The sequence below is a fragment of the Neophocaena asiaeorientalis genome, unplaced genomic scaffold (assembly GCF_003031525.2).
Source record: "Neophocaena asiaeorientalis asiaeorientalis breed wild unplaced genomic scaffold, Neophocaena_asiaeorientalis_V1.1 scaffold226, whole genome shotgun sequence".
Taxonomy (NCBI): Eukaryota; Metazoa; Chordata; class Mammalia; order Artiodactyla; family Phocoenidae; genus Neophocaena; species Neophocaena asiaeorientalis.
The window spans coordinates 8,256,178-8,276,228 of NW_020173037.1; the positions used below are offsets into that span (position 1 = coordinate 8,256,178).

The 20,051-nt window shown below is 39.6% G+C and overlaps 1 protein-coding gene across 9 annotated transcripts in view; it reads right to left on the reverse strand.

Moving 5' to 3' along the window:
- The window catches only part of ASPH (aspartate beta-hydroxylase), a 262,524-nt gene that overhangs the window by 184,418 nt on the left and 58,055 nt on the right, over window positions 1-20,051 (reverse strand). For all 9 annotated transcript variants that reach the window (XR_003002936.1, XR_003002933.1, XR_003002935.1 and 6 more), the window contains exons 4-9: window positions 14,692-14,784; window positions 11,533-11,607; window positions 7,206-7,328; window positions 3,554-3,586; window positions 1,939-1,995; window positions 1,397-1,447 (exon numbers count right to left, since the gene is read on the reverse strand). Coding sequence is in view for 2 of the 9 variants with exons in the window: in XM_024742547.1 (XP_024598315.1) it covers window positions 1,397-1,447; window positions 1,939-1,995; window positions 3,554-3,586; window positions 7,206-7,328; window positions 11,533-11,607; window positions 14,692-14,784 (432 nt within the window). In the remaining 7 variants the exon portion in view is untranslated. The remainder of the gene's footprint in view (window positions 1-1,396; window positions 1,448-1,938; window positions 1,996-3,553; window positions 3,587-7,205; window positions 7,329-11,532; window positions 11,608-14,691; window positions 14,785-20,051) is intronic.

A 20,051-nucleotide genomic window follows, 5' to 3' on the forward strand; every position in this document is an offset into this window, starting at 1 on the left:
CAGGAAACCTAAACAACCCACTGATCCAACCTTACCCACTGGGGGCAGACACCAAAAACAACAGGAACTACAAACCTGCAGCCTGTGAAAAGGAGACCCCAAATGCAGTTAAGTTAAGCAAAATGAGAAGACAGAGAAATACACAGCAGATGAAGGAGCAAAATGAAAACTCACCAGACAAAACAAATGAACCAGAAATAGGCAGTCTATCTGAAAAAGAATTCAGAGTAATGATAGTAAAGATGATCCACAATCCTGGAAATAGAATGAAGAAGATACAAGAAACGTTTAACAAGGATCTAGAAGAACTAAAAGACCAAACAAACAATGATGAACAACACAATAAATGAAATTAAAAATTCTCTAGAAGGTATCAATAACAGAATAACTGAGGCAGAAGAATGGATAAGTGACCTGGAAGATAAAATAGTGGAAATAACTACTGCAGAGCAGAATAAAGAAAAAAGAATGAAAAGCAATGAGGACAGTCTCAGAGACCTCTGGGACAACATTAAACGCACTAACATTCGAATTATAGGGGTCCCAGAAGAAGAAGAGAAAAAGAAAGGGACTGAGAAAATATCTCAAGAGATTACAGTTGAAAACTTCCCTAATATGGGGAAGGAAATAGTCAATCAACTCCAGGAAGCACAGAGAGTCCCATACAGGATAAATCCAGGGAGAAACACAGCAAGACACATATTAATCAATCCCCATTGGTTAACAGCTGACTTCTCAGCAGAAACTCTGCAAGCCAGATGGGTGTAGCAGGACATATTTAAAGTGATGAAAGGGAAAAACGTACAACCAAGATTACTCTACCCCTGGGTGTCCCTGGTGGTGTAGTGGTTGAGAGTCCGCCTGCCGATGCAGAGATAGCTAGTGGGAAGTAGCCGCATAGCACAGGGAGGTTAGCTCGGTGCTTTGTGACCGCCTAGAAGGGTGGGATAGGGAGGGTGGAGGGAGGGAGATGCAAGAGGGAAGAGATATGGGGATATATGTATATGTATAGCCGATTCACTTTGTTATACAGCAGAACCTAACACACCATTGTAAAGGAATTACATTCCCATAAAGTCGTTAAAAAATAAAATAAAATAAAATAAAGCTGAGGTATTGTCAAAAACCAAAAAAATTCCTCAGATGGGCATAAAGCAAGACATTCAAAAGAAACATTAGGAATTAATATCCTCTTTTGTTGTGAGGTGGTGGTAGATAAGATGAAATATGAAACCTGATATTTTTTGAATAATCTAATTTTGTTGCAAAGCAGAAAGTCTTATATTAGGTGTTAAAATTATGTCTTTCACCCATTGAAAGAAAAGTCACCAGGTTAACAGAGCATTGCAGCCATAGAGCTGGAAGTATGTTTAACATCCAATGAAAATGTCCATACCTGCTTCTTGATCCATTCTTCCAGCATCATCTACCACTGGTTCACTGGAATCTAAAAAGAAAAAGCATACATTTTTGACAAACCTGAACAAACCAAACACATTGCTAGACACTATTCTAAAACATTTACAAATTAATTCTAAACCTCACAAATGTGTAGGATAGACAGTATTATCATTATTTAATAAAATGTAAGCTGAATAACATTCCATAATTTTCTCTCCAGTCACAAAGATAGGAAGGAGCAGCGTTTGTACCCAGTCTGGCTCCACTAAATCATACTGCCTCGTTCATTTCCAAATTATTCTTTCCAGTATCCTCTCTACAAAGATCAAAATCCCAACAGTGGTCTGAAAAACACATCCCCTTTTCCCCCATTTCTTCATGTAATATTAAACTATATTCATAAATGTATATAATATATGGGCAGCCAAAAATGACTGAGTATTATAAAGAGATTTCTATGTTGGATCAGAGTGAATCATTAACCTTGGTTGAAAATGACCCTGGCCACTGCCTCAAACAGAAACATATATCACAAACCTGGATTTTCCTGTTCATATATCGTGTCTCCCATATCCTGACTGTAGGCTGGTGAAGCTATAAATTAGGAAACAATTAGGAAATTACAAATATGTCTCAGAAAAGGATTACACTTGATAGTTAAAACAAGACAAGCACAATTTCTAGTAAAGAGAGAAATCAAATCAAATGATGCTCAAACTTACATTCATTCATGAAACAAACAGGTACTAACTGTGCTAAATGCCAAATACCAAGGTAAATAAGAAAGTCTCCATCATCAGTTTAATTGCACCACAAAATCGTGGAGCTATATTCTCATTTAGCTTATGCAAATTCAACTACATTCACAAAACAAAAAGTGAGGCAGAGACACAGAGAGCAGTGCAGGTGGACCCTCCTCCCAGGCACCCAGCAGGCACTTGCCTGAGTGAGCCTGAGCGAGGACACACATCCCCAGCCCGTACCTTGGACTCAACACCTGAGTACCCCCAGACCGCAATGTAATTCTAGTGTTTACAGGTGCCTATTGTTGAAATAATATAGGTCCTAAATGCCAGCCAACAATATCCTGTGGTCCTTAAGCACAGAAAGAGGGATCTATTCCAACACTGGAAGAAAAACCGGCCAACAGCACAGGCTTATGGGAAGAGGGTGTGTCCATCTCCAGTGTGGTCATACCTTCTGGGGACACGTGACATGTGACAATACACAATTTTGACCATTCACTCACTTGCTAATTTAAGACTACAAAGCATGCAATTATACAGTACCTTTTTTTTTCTTAATTTTTATTGGAGTAGAGTTGATTTATAGTTCAGGTTCTTCCGTAACATCTTATGAAAAAACCCAAACGAACTTTCTGGCCAACCCAATACAATGTTGTGTTAGTTTCTGCTGTACAGCAAAGTGGATCAGTTATATGTATACATGTATCCACTCTTTTTTTAGATTCTTTCCCCATATAGGTCATTACAGAGTATTGAGTAGAGTTCCCTGTGCTGTACAGCAGGTTCTTATTAGTTACTACTTTGTATAGAGTAGAGTATCGTTTGTTCTCTTATCCGTCCATTGTTTTCCTATTTTATTTATTTATTTATTTTTATTGACATATAGCTGGTTTACAATGTTGTGTTAATTTCTGCTGTACAGCAAAGTGATTCAGTTATACATATATACATTCTTTTTTGTATTCTTTTCCATTATGGTTTATCACAGGATATGGAATATAGTTCCCTGTGCTCTACAGTAGGACCTTGTTCTTTATCCATCCTATATATACTAGTTTGCATCCGCTAATCCCAAACTCCCACATTATCTTTTGACCTAATAATCCCACTACTGGGAATTTATCCTCAGGAAGTAGACTTTCAAAAGCACAAAAACTATATTCATATATGTGTGTGTGTGTGTGTGTGTGTGTGTGTGTGTGTGTGTAAGCACATACATACATACATATACACACACATATATAAACCTGTGATATAATATGTATTATATAATGATTATTAACTATGTATTGTGATATTTGATATAAAATATATTAAAATTAATAATGTTATCTTTCTCATGATGCTCTTTTATAGGAAAAGACTCATTCTAAGCAAAAAATAATAGTATTAAATTAAAATCTCACCTGTCTCTTCTACATGGTAGCTATCTTCAGTTACTGAAAAAAATAACATTAAATAAATATTGTTACTTTCATAAAATGGTATGTTTATATATTGTATATGTATATTCTGAATGAATGTTTATCCTTGATTTTATTTTGAAAGCAAATAACTATTAAAATAAAACATGAAAAGATCAATTAAATGTCTGCTAAACACTTTATCTTTCACTAGAACTACGCTTAGAAACGTCGCACACATTCTCTTATATGATCCACTTAACAACCCCACGAGGATGACAAACACTATAACGTGGGATAAAGAGGGAGAAAAATTTAGACAGAGTAACACCGTGGTGACAAAGCTATGTCCCCATCACATTCCACTGTGCTGTTCTATTTTCTAGACGCTCCTGCCATTTTCTAGCGCAAAAGCATTGTCTCCACACGAGAACACAAAGGAAGAACCCAGAGCCTTTATACGTTTGGGGAGCTAAAAGGTAAATGGGTTGATACCTTCACCCACATACCGCTGATGGCAAAGTGCTGCCACTCATGTGACCCTTGTTATTTAACAGCCACATGGAGTGTAAATATTTTTAACTTCTGAAGACTTTTTTTTTTTAATTTATTTTTTGGCTGCATTGGGTCTTTGTTGCTGCACGCGGGCTTCCCCTAGTTGTGGCAAGTGGGGGCTACTCTTCGCTGCGGTGAGCAGGCTACTCATTGCGGTGGCTTCTCTTGTTGCAGAGCACGGGCTCTAGGCGTGCGGGTTTCAGTAGTTGTGGCTCGTGGGCTCAGTAGTTGTGCTCGCGGGCTCTAGAGGGCAGCCTCAGTAGTTGTGGCACACAGGCTTAGTTGCTTCACGGCACGTCAGATCCTCCCGGACCAGGGCTCGAACCCATGTCCCCTGCACTGGCAGGCGGATTCTTAACCACTGCACCACCAGGGAAGTCCTAATTTCTGAAGACTTTTAACAAGCAACTTCTATGTTCAAACTGAATCTATGTCCCAATTAAAACTTAGGTCAGAAAATAAGGTTTCTTCAATTTATGAACTTTTTAGAAGTGTTTCTTCCTACTCCCAGTCTATAACTCCTAGCCTCAAAAATATCAAATGCCTTATGTTTCAGATTCTTTGAGGGTCTTAACTGAAATTTTTTGTGTAAGCAGCATCTAGGACACCAAAATTCTGAGCAACTGTCAATCTTCCTGAGCTATCCTGGCTGAAGATGGGAAACAGCAAGAGATTCCAGGGAATTGTGGAAATCATTTCATCAGCATTCATACTCAGAACTTAGAAAAGTTTTTCCCATAGAAATCATGATATGCATGATAACTAAAGGTCTAAAGTTCAAAAGCTAGTCTGTAAATGCCTATTTTCTTTTCTTTTCTTTCTTTCTTTTTTTTTGTGGTACATGGGCCTCTCACTGTTGTGGCCTCTCCTGTTGCGGAGCACAGGCTCCGGACGCGCAGGCTCAGCGGCCATGGCTCACGGGCCCAGCCGCTCCACGGCATGTGGGATCTTCCCAGACCAGGGCACGAACCCGTGTCCCCTGCATCGGCAGGCGGACTCTCAACCACTGCGCCACCAGGGAAGCCCTGTAAATGCCTATTTTCAATGCACAATCGAACTGGAATCAAACACAAGTTCAAAAGCATTTTGAACTTACATTTTCTCCCCCAAATTATGCACTATATACAATTCTGTAGGTTCGTGTGGAAACCAAACCATCTCTTTTAACGTTATTTCTATGGAAAAGTGCATTTCCTCAACAACAGGCATCAATATAAGCTTTTGGAAATACATTCATTCATAAATTAGGAGCTGTTTGCTTCTCAAGTAGTTCCCCAATATATTAGATATTGTGAGAAGTAGACATACTTAACATTTCCATAATGTTTATGCTTTAGAATAGTCCTTGCAACCATTTACCACTGCATCTTCTGAGGCTACCTGACCTCTCAATTCTTACGTGGCCGGGACGAGTCCTGTGTGTTCTGCCTGATTCCCACTGGCTCTGAGCACAAGCCTTAACCCGTGCAGACACAGCAGAGCAGGAAGTGAGGGGAGGCCCAGGAGACAGGAAACAGCTGAACCATACCTGGGCTCAATGCTGCCAGCAATTATGTATCCCCTGGAGAGCTTTTATAATCGTCCATTTTGAGGGCTGCGTACCCCAAACACTCTGATTCACTTTGATCAGGGTGGGTCACCGGAATTCTTTTAAAAGCTCCCCGGGGAATACTAAAATGCAGCCAGGATCTGAAGTGGTGTGGTGGGATACCAGCCCATCTTAGTGGATCATGTTCATAAGAGGTTGTCTCTCTGAATCCACGACCCTATGGCTCCAGACCTTCCTACCTTGACTAGCGCTGCGGATGTGATCTACCGCCTGTTTCTTACCATTCTGTCCGGCTCTCTGAACTCAACTTAGGCTGAGCTAACCCTTGAACCCTACCAGGCACCTCCAGTCTAGACACTTGGCGGCCGGTGGTGCTGCGTTGTTACATGGGTCCTACAGACTCTGACGATTACTACACAGCGGGGTGCATCATGTAACAGTTCACTTTGTGTTGGTGTCATGAACCACTCCCCCTGGTTTCAGCATAGGCTTGTTTTCCTGTATCACTCTTTAGAAATACAACATCCCTCTTAAATAAACAAGGTTCCCTTAGTACTCATTTTAAGTATAAAATGATATCATTTATATATTTTAAATAAAATGACAAAAATCAGTCAGAGTACAAAACTTGTGGCTTAAAACCACTAAGGTTTTAAAGGACTACTTTAAGAAAAGAGTACAGAGAATAGATACCACAAGAAAAAAGCACGTGGACTTAATTCAGCAGGGCTCCAAATAATCATGGTAGCCTCACATTAAAGCAGAGCAGAGCAATAAGTATACGAATAAAAATTTTTCTATATGTCAGTAGTGAATAGCAATAATTCTGACTTGCCTATTGCAAATAATACAAAGTAAACTACTCAACTGATATTTAAATAACCAGCATTTAATTTAAAATACTGATATACACAGATGTCAGCAAACTGTGGTCCATATGTAGTCTACATTGGGCCTATCTCCTGACTTTCTAATTAAAATTTTACTGGAACACAGCTACACTTATCCATTAGGCATCGTCCAGGGCTGCTTTTGCACTGTGGTAGCAGAGATGAGTAGCTGGGACAGAGGTTGCATGGTTCGCAAAGCCTAAGATATTGACCGGCCGGCCGTTTACAGAAAAAGTTTGCCAATGCCTAGGCTATGAACTGTATTCTACCCACTGTAGTTATAGAGTTTATTTTAGAACAAGAGCCTGTGATAGATTATCAAGGTCAATATTTCATCCGTTGTTTGAATTTCTTACAACAAATCGTACTCTAGGAAGGAGAGTACAATAAAAGTAAATGTGCTGAAGGATTTCACTTACATCCTATAAGAAATGTATATATCCTTAGAATTTCCCCTAACGTATTTTGAATTTAAAAATTGGGATATCTATTTATTTTAGGGAAAAGACTGATTTTAACTGAAGTTTTCAGCTTCAACTTAAAAAAAAAACTTTAGATAAAAGCTAAATATTGGTTTTAAAGGTGTTTAAGAAAACTTCAATAATCGTAATTACAAATTACCTATTGTGTTTTATTCTGAAACCAAAAAATTGTGTTCTACCTTCATGCACTGCTCCAGTCCCCACAGGTTCATATCTGTCATCTGTATCACTTCCTGCAAAGATACCGTCTTCGGGCTGCAGTTCTCCTGCTGGTGCATCCTGTTCTTGGTGCAGGTCCTCTCCTTGAACAACGATAATGAACAAAGTGACACAGGCCTATAGCAAGGGCCCCAGGCAGCAGCCCACACAGACACAGACGCCCCAACTGAAAGGCTGCCACATACCCACTTCAGCTGCTTGGCATGCCCCGCCCTTTTCTGGGCCACTGCACATGCTGAAACTCTGCCCTCTCTCTGGCCAAGGGCTAGTCCACCCGAGGGGGTAACAGGTCTTCTCTCACTAGAACATAAACTCACCAAGGACAGGGACCTCACATATTTTGGTGACTATGTATGCCCAGCCCCTGGGGCCATGACTAGCCATAGGAAGTTCTCAATACATATTTAATAAGTGAATAAATGAATTCAGAAGTCTTACTATATTTGCCTCTTCAGTTATCACTAGGTCAGAGGAAAGGTCACCTTGCGACCTTCCACTGAGAACTGACGTAAAATTCCATGTAACAATCTTAAGTAACTCTCTGCAAATATTCTATTACAAAGAACATCAGGCCACCAGCTAAACCGTATGCCCGGTCATCCGCATTGGTTCAGCTGCATTACAGTTTGCTTCTAAAGGTTCCTACGTTTAGCCTTTAAGTTATGCTAAGATGCTCATTTTCTCTTCTGAGACGTTCACGATACACTGAATCATTCTGCTTCTCTTGTGTAGACACTGGACATGCTGCGTAACTCCACTGCCACGTGGGTTAGCTCGTCATCGTGGTGCAAGACATTCTCCCAGTAGTAACTTGCCATGGCCTCGAGCAGAGGATGCTCTGGATGCAGCCCTTAGACGAGAGAACTCAAGGGAACTAGACTCAGGTGTGCAGGGCAGTATTGCTCTAGGAGTGTGCGATCTGGAATATCTGACTCCAGATCTAGGTCTGTCCCTAGACCAGCTGTGTGACCCTGGGAGAGTTACTTAATGACTCTGTGCCTAAGATTTCTCTTCCATAAAAAAGAAATAATAAGAGTACCTACTCACAGCATTGTTGTGAGGACTGAAGCACGTAGAAAAAAGCCTGGCCCATAGTAAGTATTTAGGTTTTATTGTTGCTGTGCTGCTTCTGCTGTCATTAATATTTGTACCATCATCATCCCAGTAATAACAGTACTACTACTTCCACTGCTACGGAGCTCCCCCCACCACACTGCAGGACAGAGCCCTTGGTCACTTTACTTCTGGTGTGGCCCAGTGACGTTCTCAGGTGTTGCTGGACTACTAGGCCCTTTTCTGTCGATACTTTTTGTCTTCTGTCTCCTCATCACAGCCTGCTATCTTGTTTCTCCTCATTTGAGATTTTCTGCTTCTCAGCAAACCAATCACCAATTCTTCCTGTCACTAACCGTACAACTCTTTTTCTTCTTTTCTTCTTGCCATGTTCCTTTTCCCTTACTCTCATTTACTCAGTCTAATTTTACAGTTTTTTTTTTTTTTTTTTTTTTAACGTACCCGGGCCTCTCACTGTTGTGGCCTCTCACTGTTGTGGCCTCTCCCGCTGCGGAGCACAGGCTCCGGACGCGCAGGCCCAGCGGCCATGGCTCACGGGCCCAGCCGCTCCACGGCATGCGGGATCCTCCCGGACCGGGGCACGAACCCGTGTCCCCTGCATCGGCAGGCAGACTCTCAACCACTGCGCCACCAGGGAAGCCCTAATTTTACAGTTTTTATGTGAGTGGGACTGAGCTCTTTCAGCCATCTACTCAATGGAAGCCCCTGCTCTCATAGGGAGACCATACACTGTCTGTGAGTCTCCATGGCCCAGGGACAGCCTGCCGTGAGGAAAACAGTCTCCTGAAAGTTTGCTAGACCTCACCGGAGGCACTGCCATGCCTTCCTGCTGCTGCTGCACCAACCCTATGAGGTAGCAATTATCCCACTTTGAAGGATGAGGGGCTCGAGGAACTTGACTAAAGCCACACAGCTTATAAATGCAACCGCAGGACCCAAAACTGACAGTGAGATACAGAATAACAGGGACAGAGAGTCTACTCTAGAGACGGTGTCAGGGAGGCCAAGTTTGGTCTGATAAGATGTGAAGACTGGAACACACACACGCACACACTAACAGAAGGGAGAGCAAGTTAAGGGCCCCACGGTAGGGACAGGAAATGACCAAGAAAAAAGGGAAGGCCAGTTGAGCTAGAGAAAAGTGACCACAGAGAGAGAGACCAGGCCCAGATAAGGCACAGTGGGCTCGGCCACATCAAACGGGGGGTGCAGAGGAGCAAAGATGGAAACAGGGGCCCAAGTGGATGGGAAGAGGGGATGGTGGTAGCTGACACATGGCAGAAGTCAAAATACGTTTTGGAGGCAAAGCTGAAGGGATTGGCTGATGGATTACATATGAGGGGAGAAGAGGAGAGAGAAATCAAGGAAAACTCCCAGGATGCTAGCTTAAGCAACTAAGTGGATAGGGAGACCATTAATTAAAGACTAGAATAAGAGTAAAACATTGCTGCAGGTGAGCAGGTGAGCTGTGAGCTGGAGAGGAATCAAGAATTCAGTTTTAGGAACATTTTAAGTCTGAGATACCCATAAAACATGGGTTAGACAATCCCATGTTTGAATATGCAGTTAGACAATCCAGGAGCTTAGATGAACGATGAGGGCTGTAGATATATATTCAAAAGCAATATTTAATATTTAAATAATATTTAAAGTCATGGCCTGTGATCTTCTAAGGAGAAAGTCTTGATAAAGAAGAGGTCCAAGGAACACAATCCAGTGCTAGCCTGGCTTCCTCTCTCTTCTGTCTGGCATCCTGCACCCACCCACCTAAATGTCTACCACATCCTTCACTTCCTTCTTCCCCTACCTTTGGAACCTTTGGTGAAATTTAGTTTGACCAACCATCTCGACTCACTTGGGTCACCGGTACCACCTCCCATCTGATCTCCCTGCTGACATCTCCTTCACCTTATTTTTCACACTGACAGAATACACAACACTCCTTCACACCCTCCAATGGTTCCAACTCCTCTTAGAATCAAGTAAAAATACCCTTCCCTTCATCTCTCCACCTCCGTTCAGACCCTTCTGACCTCTGGACTTTCACACATGCCATGCCCTTTGCTTAAGCATTACTCTTTACTCATAGCATTCGCCTGGCAAAGCACTACACCATTCTCCAGCTCCTAAATCAGTATGTCATTTTCTCCAGGAAGCCTCTGCTAACCCCACAGAGCATCACGTGTTTCACCATCACAGCACTTACCTCAACATACTGAAATCAATCATGTATTGAGATTGCATAATCCTTGTGTTAGGTTAAAATAAAAAATTAAAAAAAGATATAGGAAGGGAAAGCCTGCGTTTGCTTATACAGGCAGATATGCTCAGGTGAAGTAGCTTTTCTAGCTGAGAAGAAACTGGTAATAAAAGGACACAGGCTCCTAGACTCCTAGCAGCCCAGGGCAAAAACCTACAACGCAGCCAAAGCTGGTCTCCCCGAAGGAGCACAGATGGAGCTGGATGGGATGCTTTACATTTAACCCCCAAATACCTAAGACTGAGTAAGATACTTTAGCTGGCCTGCAAAAGCTCAAGTTAAATGATAGGGAATTCTGTTTGTTTTTAAGAAACATTACTTTTTTTCCTCTAGGACTACCTTCAACTCACACCAAACCACTGGAAGTATCAGGATACCATGTGTTCTGCCCTCTTCAAAATCCTTCTGTTACATTTTGGGGTTAGATTCTGTGCTTTTATCAACAGATGCTTCAAGAAACAGTCTTATAAAATCTTAAAAACACTGGTTTCTATAGTATCATTTAATATTCTCTGTACAGAACTTAACATAAGAAACTTTTTAGATTCTTTAAGTAAATAGCATGTTTACTTCTTCTCTAGTAATGTGACCTACATAACTTAAAGTTTCCCCTTTTTTGCTTTGGCGGCCACCCAAGCATTCAGTATAATTTGAGGGCTGAAGACAGCTCCAGGAGGGCCCATTACAGCTTGCTTGGTTCTGTTCTATTCCCCTCCTCCCGGCTGCTGAGGTATTTGTTCTTGATGTATCACTGGTCTCTGTTTGCTTATTCTCTTAACAGTAAAATGGGGTAAAATAAAATGAGTGTAATGTTATTTTAGAAATACTTGTCCTCCAGTAGCTTTTAAAAAAGCCCACTTAACTATTATTTAAATTTCAAAATAATGTCCAAGTCATTTAAGGTAATTAACCATTATTTTAGTAATGCATGAAACATAGATTTTAATTCATACCATGTTCTGCATACACCGTTTCATCAAGAAGTGACTGAACTTGTTCTTGTACTTCATCCTCAATATTCTGAGGCCCTAAAATAATTAAAACATAACTAAGTAGAAAAAATCTAGACATTAACATAGAACATGAAATATGGCCTCCACATATACACATTAAAATGAATATATTGGACTAATCAACTGTGTACCCTTTTCCTATCAGCTTAGCCCGTTTTTTATGTTGGCAAATATGGTAGATATTTAAAGTTGGGTTTATTTTGACAGCAGATATAAATGCTAAACAGCTTCATAAGATTTTAAAACATAGGAAACTAACTCGGGTTCAGATTTCTCTTTAAAAAAAAAAAACTCAGAGCAAAATTATTTCAGTTTCTAGTTAACAAAATTCACAATAACGATAGAAAAAGCAAATGCGAAGGGCAAAGCTTTCAGAAAAGGAAGTACTTGGAAATAAAGATAAAGTGTGGAGGAAGAGGTCAATAAAATTAAAGTACATGGTCAACCACTGTCTTTCCCAATAGTCAGGAGAAAGGGCTCCCTGGCTGGTATGACGGCTGGGATGGCTGGTTGCCTGCTCCCAGAAGGTGTCAGGAAGCGTGAGTAGAAGACCTTACAAGACAATCCTCTCAGCTGTGGAGAACCTCATCTGACAGTCACATCTGTCATAATGTAAATTACAGACGTGAACAACGTCAGTAATGACAGTGTGACTGCACTGTGGTGCTTGTCGGATTATCAGGCTTATTGCAATATCATACAACAAACAAGAAGCTGTAATTACATCGACACTATTCTAAATTTTCTGTCTAACAGACATCATCTATGTTCACTATATAGGAGTAGCACCAGACTTAGTATCAGGAATGCCATCAAATGAGATAATGCCAACGACATCAGTTATACTGACAAACTAATCTTCGGTGACAAAAACAGAGTAAGTTAATCTGAACTTCAGATTGAAAAAAGTGTAAGACTCTACTATGCTAATTATACTACAAAACCATTTCTAAAGCACAGAGTGCCTTCTATTTTTATAGATGTCTATATTTCACAAACTACTTTTATACATATTCTCACAGAATTATAGGAGACCTTCCCAATCTCTGTTCTTCCCTCACACAATGCCCACGACAGCTTCCTAGCAGAGTTCCCAGTTTTACAACTGCTGACAGCACCAGCCACAGAAAATATAATGTGAGTAAAGAGAAGTAGAGATTGGCACTCTGTTCCTCTGCTTAAACCCTTTAATGGCTTCCTTTGCCTGAACAGATGAAAATCTAAGTTCCTTGAAGCCCCAGAAGGAAACGCAAGACCTCCACAATCTAGCCTTCACATGCCTCTCTAAAATCATCTGCTACAAGCACTGGCTTAGAACTTGGTGACTGCGCCATGCTGTGTAATCTTTCCACGAGTCTCTAATGCCCTCCTTTCCCCTGGGGAAGTTGAGTAAAGGCAAAAAAAAACACAAACAAACCACCCAGGCTGCAGTGAGTTAAAGACTAAGTGTAAATAAGGCAAAAAAGGAACTGCAAATTCTTCTTTCAAACGTGTAGCTAGTACAACAAGGAGAGAGACTGGAAGGCAAATGGAGAGAACTGTGGGGATCAAAGGGGTGGTTATTTCATTGTGTTTTAATGAAAGATATGTACCTCTGTTTATAGAATAGGTGGGTAGTCAGAGAAGACAGAAGGTAAAGACCTAGGTAAGAGGAAGGTTGAGAAGGCAACATTTAAACTAAATCAAATATCACCAAGAAGTTGAAAAGGATATGAGGTGATAACAAACTGAAGGACTTAGGAGGACAAGTTATCAGTAATATGCAAAGAGTAATATGAACAAAGAATAAAAAAAGGAGGAGAGAAAGCAAATAGTACATTTCGGAGTAACAGCTTTGAAAACCAAGATTTTTTAAAATTATAGATTAAACTAGTACAAAGTAAAACTGAGGTGCTAAATCCAAATATACATTCAAATTAACAAACTGAAGGACTTAGGAGGACAAGTTATCAGTAATATGCAAAGAGTAATATGAACAAAGAATAAAACAAGGAGGAGAGAAAGCAAATAGTACATTTCGGAGTAAGTACCAGCTTTGAAAACCAAGATTTTTTAAAATTATAGATTAATCTAGTACAAAGTAAAACTGAGGTGCTAAATCCAAATATACATTCAAATTATAAAACTTAAAAAAAAAAAAAAAGAAAAAAAATCACTCTTGCTCTGAAGCCATGGTATAATTACAGCAATTCTACAGGAATGGGAGAGGAAATCCTCCGGGGATTACTTGAGCAATAACAAAAAATAAGAGCAACATATTGATTTTTATTAAAAGAAAGGAAGGTAAATCAAACAGTATTCACCAGTACCTAGTGATAAAGTCAGCCCAAGTATCGATACCATCTGGACTCAAATAAAGTTGCCAGTAAATATGCAGTGTCATACCTAACACTTCCAATAGGTGGCAAAATGAAACCAAATTTTTGAGAACTACTGGGTAAATGAAAAATGTACAGAAATTAAATAGTACTTTGCAACAAAAATCAAAGCACGAATAGGAAATGATAGTAATGGAACCAAATTTAATTTACCAATTTATTAAGAGACTTCAGGAGTTTTCATCCTATGGGTCACAGGCCCTTGAGTGACTGAGGAAATACTTGAAATGAGCTATGAATTCATGCAAATGTAAAAGAGGCTTCACAGAGGATCACACGGAGGCCTGAGAAGTCTTTTGTTGTAGACAGGAGACTCATATTAAAAAGACTGGAAACACAGCAGACCTCCTCTGTTAAATAATGTGACGAAACTAGCGTAACGGTACGTGTGTAATTTTACTTTCAATGTAATATGACACAGTAGTCCTGGACTTGGAATCAAGAAATATAGCATTTAGTTCACAATGTTTCTAACTATGCTCAGACAAGGAGAAATCTCCTCTGTGCCTTGGATTCTTGATCTCAAAAATTGAAACGATCCTGTATAAACTTTTTCTAGAAAAGAATAGAGTTCACTATAAAATTTCAGAAGAAGAGAAAGCATTTCACTATTCTGCAAACATTGTGAAACAAAATGATGGGTAAAACATGACTGTGGACACTGCTACCTGGGGTACCTGGCAGCTGAGGTGCAACCAGTCAGAATTAGAGGAGAGCTTACCTGGCCCCTCCAGAACCTGATCCTCCAGCCAAGGGTACGGCTCGGCCTCTTCTGGTGGGACTGTTGGCTTTGGAGCAGATCTTTCTTTAAAGCCTGCATTTTTATTCACAAAGTTAACTTAAGGTTTTCTTTCTTTTTTAAAAAGATTTTGACATGTAAAACCAAGTAAAATAATGTTTCCAAACACTTCATCAATACTGCCAGTAATTCAAAGTTTCCAAGACTTTATATTACAGGAAAATGTTGATATGCTTAAAAACTGAAGTAGGGCAATAGTTTGTTCTCTAACTTCACCTGGGCCTTTAACACCTCTTTGCCTAAATGAACTTTTCATTTAAAAAATAATAATAAATCATTGTGTGAATATTCACAAATCTCTAAAATATAGTCACAAAAACAATAGGCAAAATAAAATAAAAAGTCATATCTGAACTTGCCAAAAGAAATTCAGTATGAGTTCAATCTCCTCTCGTGTTCGTAAGTGACTAATTAGCTTCTAACTCTTGGACTCCGAATTCAGCAATAAGACAATTAAGATATTCTGGAACCTTCTACTGTTAATTGCATGCACTCCATATTTTGATTTATATATAATTATTCTTCTTGAAAACTATAGTTAAATATGAGAGGAAATAATACATAAGTCACTATGTACAATCTTCTAAAGGTAACATTTATGAGCAATATTATTCCATAGAAAAATACGGGAAAAAAAGTTATGTTTTTCCTTTTTTGTCTTAAGGAAAATAAGACATCAGGGTAAATTAACATGAAAGATGATTTTTAAAGTCAATGCTGGTCTAAAATCTATTATACTGCTAGTTCTTTGATATTTTATATGTAGCACATTAAAATACATCCCCAATTAAATACAGCTATTTAGAAAACTAAATTAGACTGTCATGAGCCTGACAATTCCATTCACCAAACCCTAGGCTCTTCGCTACCCCACCGAGAATCTTGTACCAAGAGTAGCTACTAAAGAGCACGTGTTCTGCATGTCAATAGCTGGAATGAAAAGGTCAGGACAGAACTGAGAGGTCTTTTCTAATCTTAAGCAGCTTTATAAAACTCACTGGAGATATGCTATTGCAGTCTGGAAAATCCTCATTTCAGTGTCACTTACTCTTCTGTTTTGGTTCTTTATATTTTCCCTTATCGTTCCCTTTTCTGTATCTCTTCATTTTTCTCCCACTGACAAAAACACCCTCCCACCATCCTCTCCCAAATCCTAAAAAGACACTGAAACAGATTCACAGGATCCCACCTCATCATTTATATTTCCCCTAGTTACTTATTTATGATATGACTTACCCAAAAAAACTAACGTTAGAAAACAAACACCAATACATACAGTCGTGTTCTACTCCTAACTATAGATTCCTAAGAAAGCATACACAAATAGGCACAGATCCTAATTGTAGTTCACTTTCAGGGCATGGGGGGTAAGGGATGAAGGCTTATTAAAACATCTCATTTCAAATTCCAAATTCAGGGCTGAAAATTCCCATGTCTTTTTCCACTTAAATAAGCCATGCTTATGTCTCTTAACTATTACTGGAACAGGTATGGACTTACGGCCAAGTTCTGCTGAATGAACAGGCTAAACTTCGAGTCTTCAGAATCAAGTCATTTATCTTTGCACTCTCAGCATCTCAGAAAACACCTGGTACATAGCAGGTGCTCAATAAACTGCTGCAAAAGGGCTGAGCACATCCCGTGTGTGACTGCTCTGCTCTTTAAAGGGCTACAGACTCACTGCAGGGCCAAGGCTATAGCTGCACCAGCGAGTCTTAGGGCTGTAGAGGAGGCAAGGCGGGCTCACATCAATTTCCCTGCTACTGTTTACCAACGAGATGCCTATTTGTGCTCTAGCACCATCCACCATTTCAGTACCACAAGCCTAATTTGCCCGGAAGGTCTGGTTTGTCTTTTGTCCTGGTATAATGACTTCACACTCAAAAGCATCTCAGTTTGGATGAAAAATTACAGGGTCACTCTTCACTAATCCCATCTGTAGCAGGCTTTCAAAACTGTGCTCCATGGGTTCAGTAAGCAGTTAAATATTCCCCCATCAAACAATAAAGATTTAAGCTGCCTGAAAATCCCGTTCTTACTGGATTCTGAGAAAAGTTTCATTTGAAAAAAAATTTTGATCCTAAAAGTGCTTGAAAACAACTAGTACATCAATATTCAGACCCACAATGCCCCTAATAAACAGCTTTCTCTAAATCAGCTGGGAGCTATTCGTCTCTAAAATTGACATTGTAAAACGTGAAAAACAACAGGAGAAAGCAAAAGCGCATAACAAGAGAAAATATTGAGTAGCTTTCTTTTCTGTCCAAAGCAGCAGCTGAATTGTAAATGTACTAACACCTGGTCACAGCCATTTTCCAGAGGTGAAATCCGTGCAAAAATATTTTGTAAACTTCAAAGAAGCTGAAAATCGCATTAACACATCTCTTTCCCCAGACCCTTATAAACTTCCTAATATTTAACAAAAACACATTTTAGAATAATTCTTATTGTTTTGATAACCCATGTGGAAGCTTTTACTGTGATGTTTCCAAAATGTTTTCTGTTACCCAAGTCCATTTTAATCCATGAATCCATGAAGTATACCCCAGAAAATAGTGGTAAATCCATGTCTCATACAAGATTTTAGGCAAAAAGTAAACAAAAGTTAAACAAGAAAAATAAATAAAATAAGGCAAAGGAAAGGTTTTCAAATTGGATTTATTATGAGGTACACATGGCAAGGACACAGCTCTGAAATGAATCTTCAAAATCAGGTTATGAAATGAACGTATCGGTTCTGATGCTGATGTGACTGCAAACAACAAAACACCGACTCACACTGGCTTGAGCAGGAAGGAAGTTTATTAGTTAACAGCAGGTGGGCTGGCTCTCAGCCCTGGCTTCATCTTCAGGGTGGCATTCCCGGCTCTCCCAGCTGCAAGCTCCTCTTTCAGACAAGATGATGTCCAGAAGCAAAGGACCACCTCTTGTTCTGCTTCTCTTAGGCTTGAGGAAATCCTTCCTGGAACTTCTCACCATTCTTCCCGTTCAGTTTTAACAGTCAGAACCAGAACCCACTTCCATTCCTAAACTGGCAAGAGCAGCAGGATGACCACAACTGTTTGACAGTAATTATCTAGGGTTGAACGAACGTTGCACATCAACCACGACAGCTCCTGCATGATTTGGAAAACCAACTAGTTCCCTTAAAACACACCTTGTTTTCAGCTCTTTGAGCACATGAGACAAATTAGGAAACATTTTTTTAAATGTTTACATTTAAAAAATATATAAATTTTCTTCCAATTGTAATTAAAAAATGGAGTAAGTTATAAAAAGTAAATGAAATGAGCACTTTAAATCAACCATTCATAGCAAATTTAATTACCTGATACAATTACTGTAGCCTAGTATCAGCTTACTTCATTCACTACTACCCAACTACACCTGACCATAATGGGAAAGAATAAGTGGATTTTCTTCCCATTCTGGGAAATCAATAAACAACCCAACTACACCTGACCATAATGGGAAAGAATAAGTGGATTTTCTTCCCATTCTGGGAAATCAATAAACCACAAAGGCACCCGTACTAACTGGCCATGCTAATCCTTGCTGTTGTTCTTGGCTTGTATAATCAGCAGGTACAATCCTGGCAGGTATCCCAAGAGCAGCCCTACTGCCAGGAACTATAAGAGCTTCCCTGACACACAGTAAGAGCCATTCCAGATTCAAATCATTTTCATGTGACCCAAGGTGGACAGACAGGCTTCAGGAAGAGGATGACATAAATCTCAAAAGAATTAAACACTGCCAGAAAGACTCCTAAGAGCCTGGTTTCAGGACCAATGGAGGGACTCCACAAAGATGGGGTTGGAGTGGACTCAGTTTAACATCTCACAACAGGAGACCACGTGTAGGAGCTTAGGAACACCAGCCAAGAGCGCTGCCTTTGAATCCATTTGAAGCCCATCTTGAACACATTACCACTGCTACAACTTTGATCTCCACAAGTATGGAAAGCGGATAAAATAGTAACTCATTAGAAGGCTTTTAAGAATTAAATGAGATAGTTTAAACCCAGAAAATACATATCTTCCCCATCAGTTAATGTTTTCCTTTATTTCTTCTAAAGAAACAAATCTACCTCTCCCTCCCGCCTGCCTTGCACACATACACACAACAACATGAACAAAGCTTAAGGCAACTTACAAGGTAGTTAAAACAACTACTGAAAAAGTTTCTGGGTTTTTCCTTAAAAAAATTTTTTTTAACATTTTTCACCTTTCTAATATTACTAACAGTGTATACAGACCTGAAATATATTTTAATTATCTACTTTATATGTTAACCATTCAATACACATCCATTGAATGCCTGTTAATGTCAGTTACTATGATAGGTACTGGACATAAATCATAGTCTAATAACAAAGTCCCAGAATGAAGCAAAGTGAAGAGCATGATAATTGCAAGGCACACAATCCAACCACCTGGGAGGATCAGAGAACGTGAGGACAGATGTGATGACTTAGCTGGATACTGCAAGAGAGGCAGAAGGCAGCCCACCACAGTGGGAGCATGTTGTACGCAGAGGGGAAGTGGGCAGGACAGACAATAGTCCAGTTTTTCTCCATCCCCTGTTTATCTCAGAGCATTTCATTGTAGAGACTGTATCCGCAGGGCCTAGAACAGCCCCCAATACACTGCAGATACTCTGAATATTTCTTCAACGAACCAATAAATGGGAAATAGAGATGACACAGCATGTGGGTCTTTATTTCATTATCAAAAACAACACAGAGACTTTAAGTATATGCCTTCCTCTAATCTTAGAGAAGAAATATTTGAGGCAAGGAAGAAGTAACTGACAGACCTCTACGATGTAGAGATGCTAATAAAGAGTGATAAATACATACATGAAGTGAAATCAAATGAGGTATGAAATGAGAACAAAGAAAAACAGATGATTTTCTGCTCTGTAGGGCTTAGAAAATGGAAGCTTTTGCAGAAATTGATTTCTACGTAAAAATGACATCCCAAACCAGTAATAAACATCTAGTTCATGTGGTTTTATCCTCAGGCAAATGGAGAAGGTAGGGCCTGACACTAAAGACTGTTACTGAGGATTTTTTCCAAGTACCGGGAACAAGATTTGCATGAGAATAAGCCTTCTAGGTCTGCTATGTAATACTCACCCTTCAGTTTCCTAAGAACAAACACTTTCTCTTTACACAGAACCAGGGGAAAATGTAAAGAGCTTAACAAAATAAACCTAACTCACCTGATAACTAAATGGCAGTATTTATCAAATGGCATATTCTCTTACGTTCCTCTAACTGC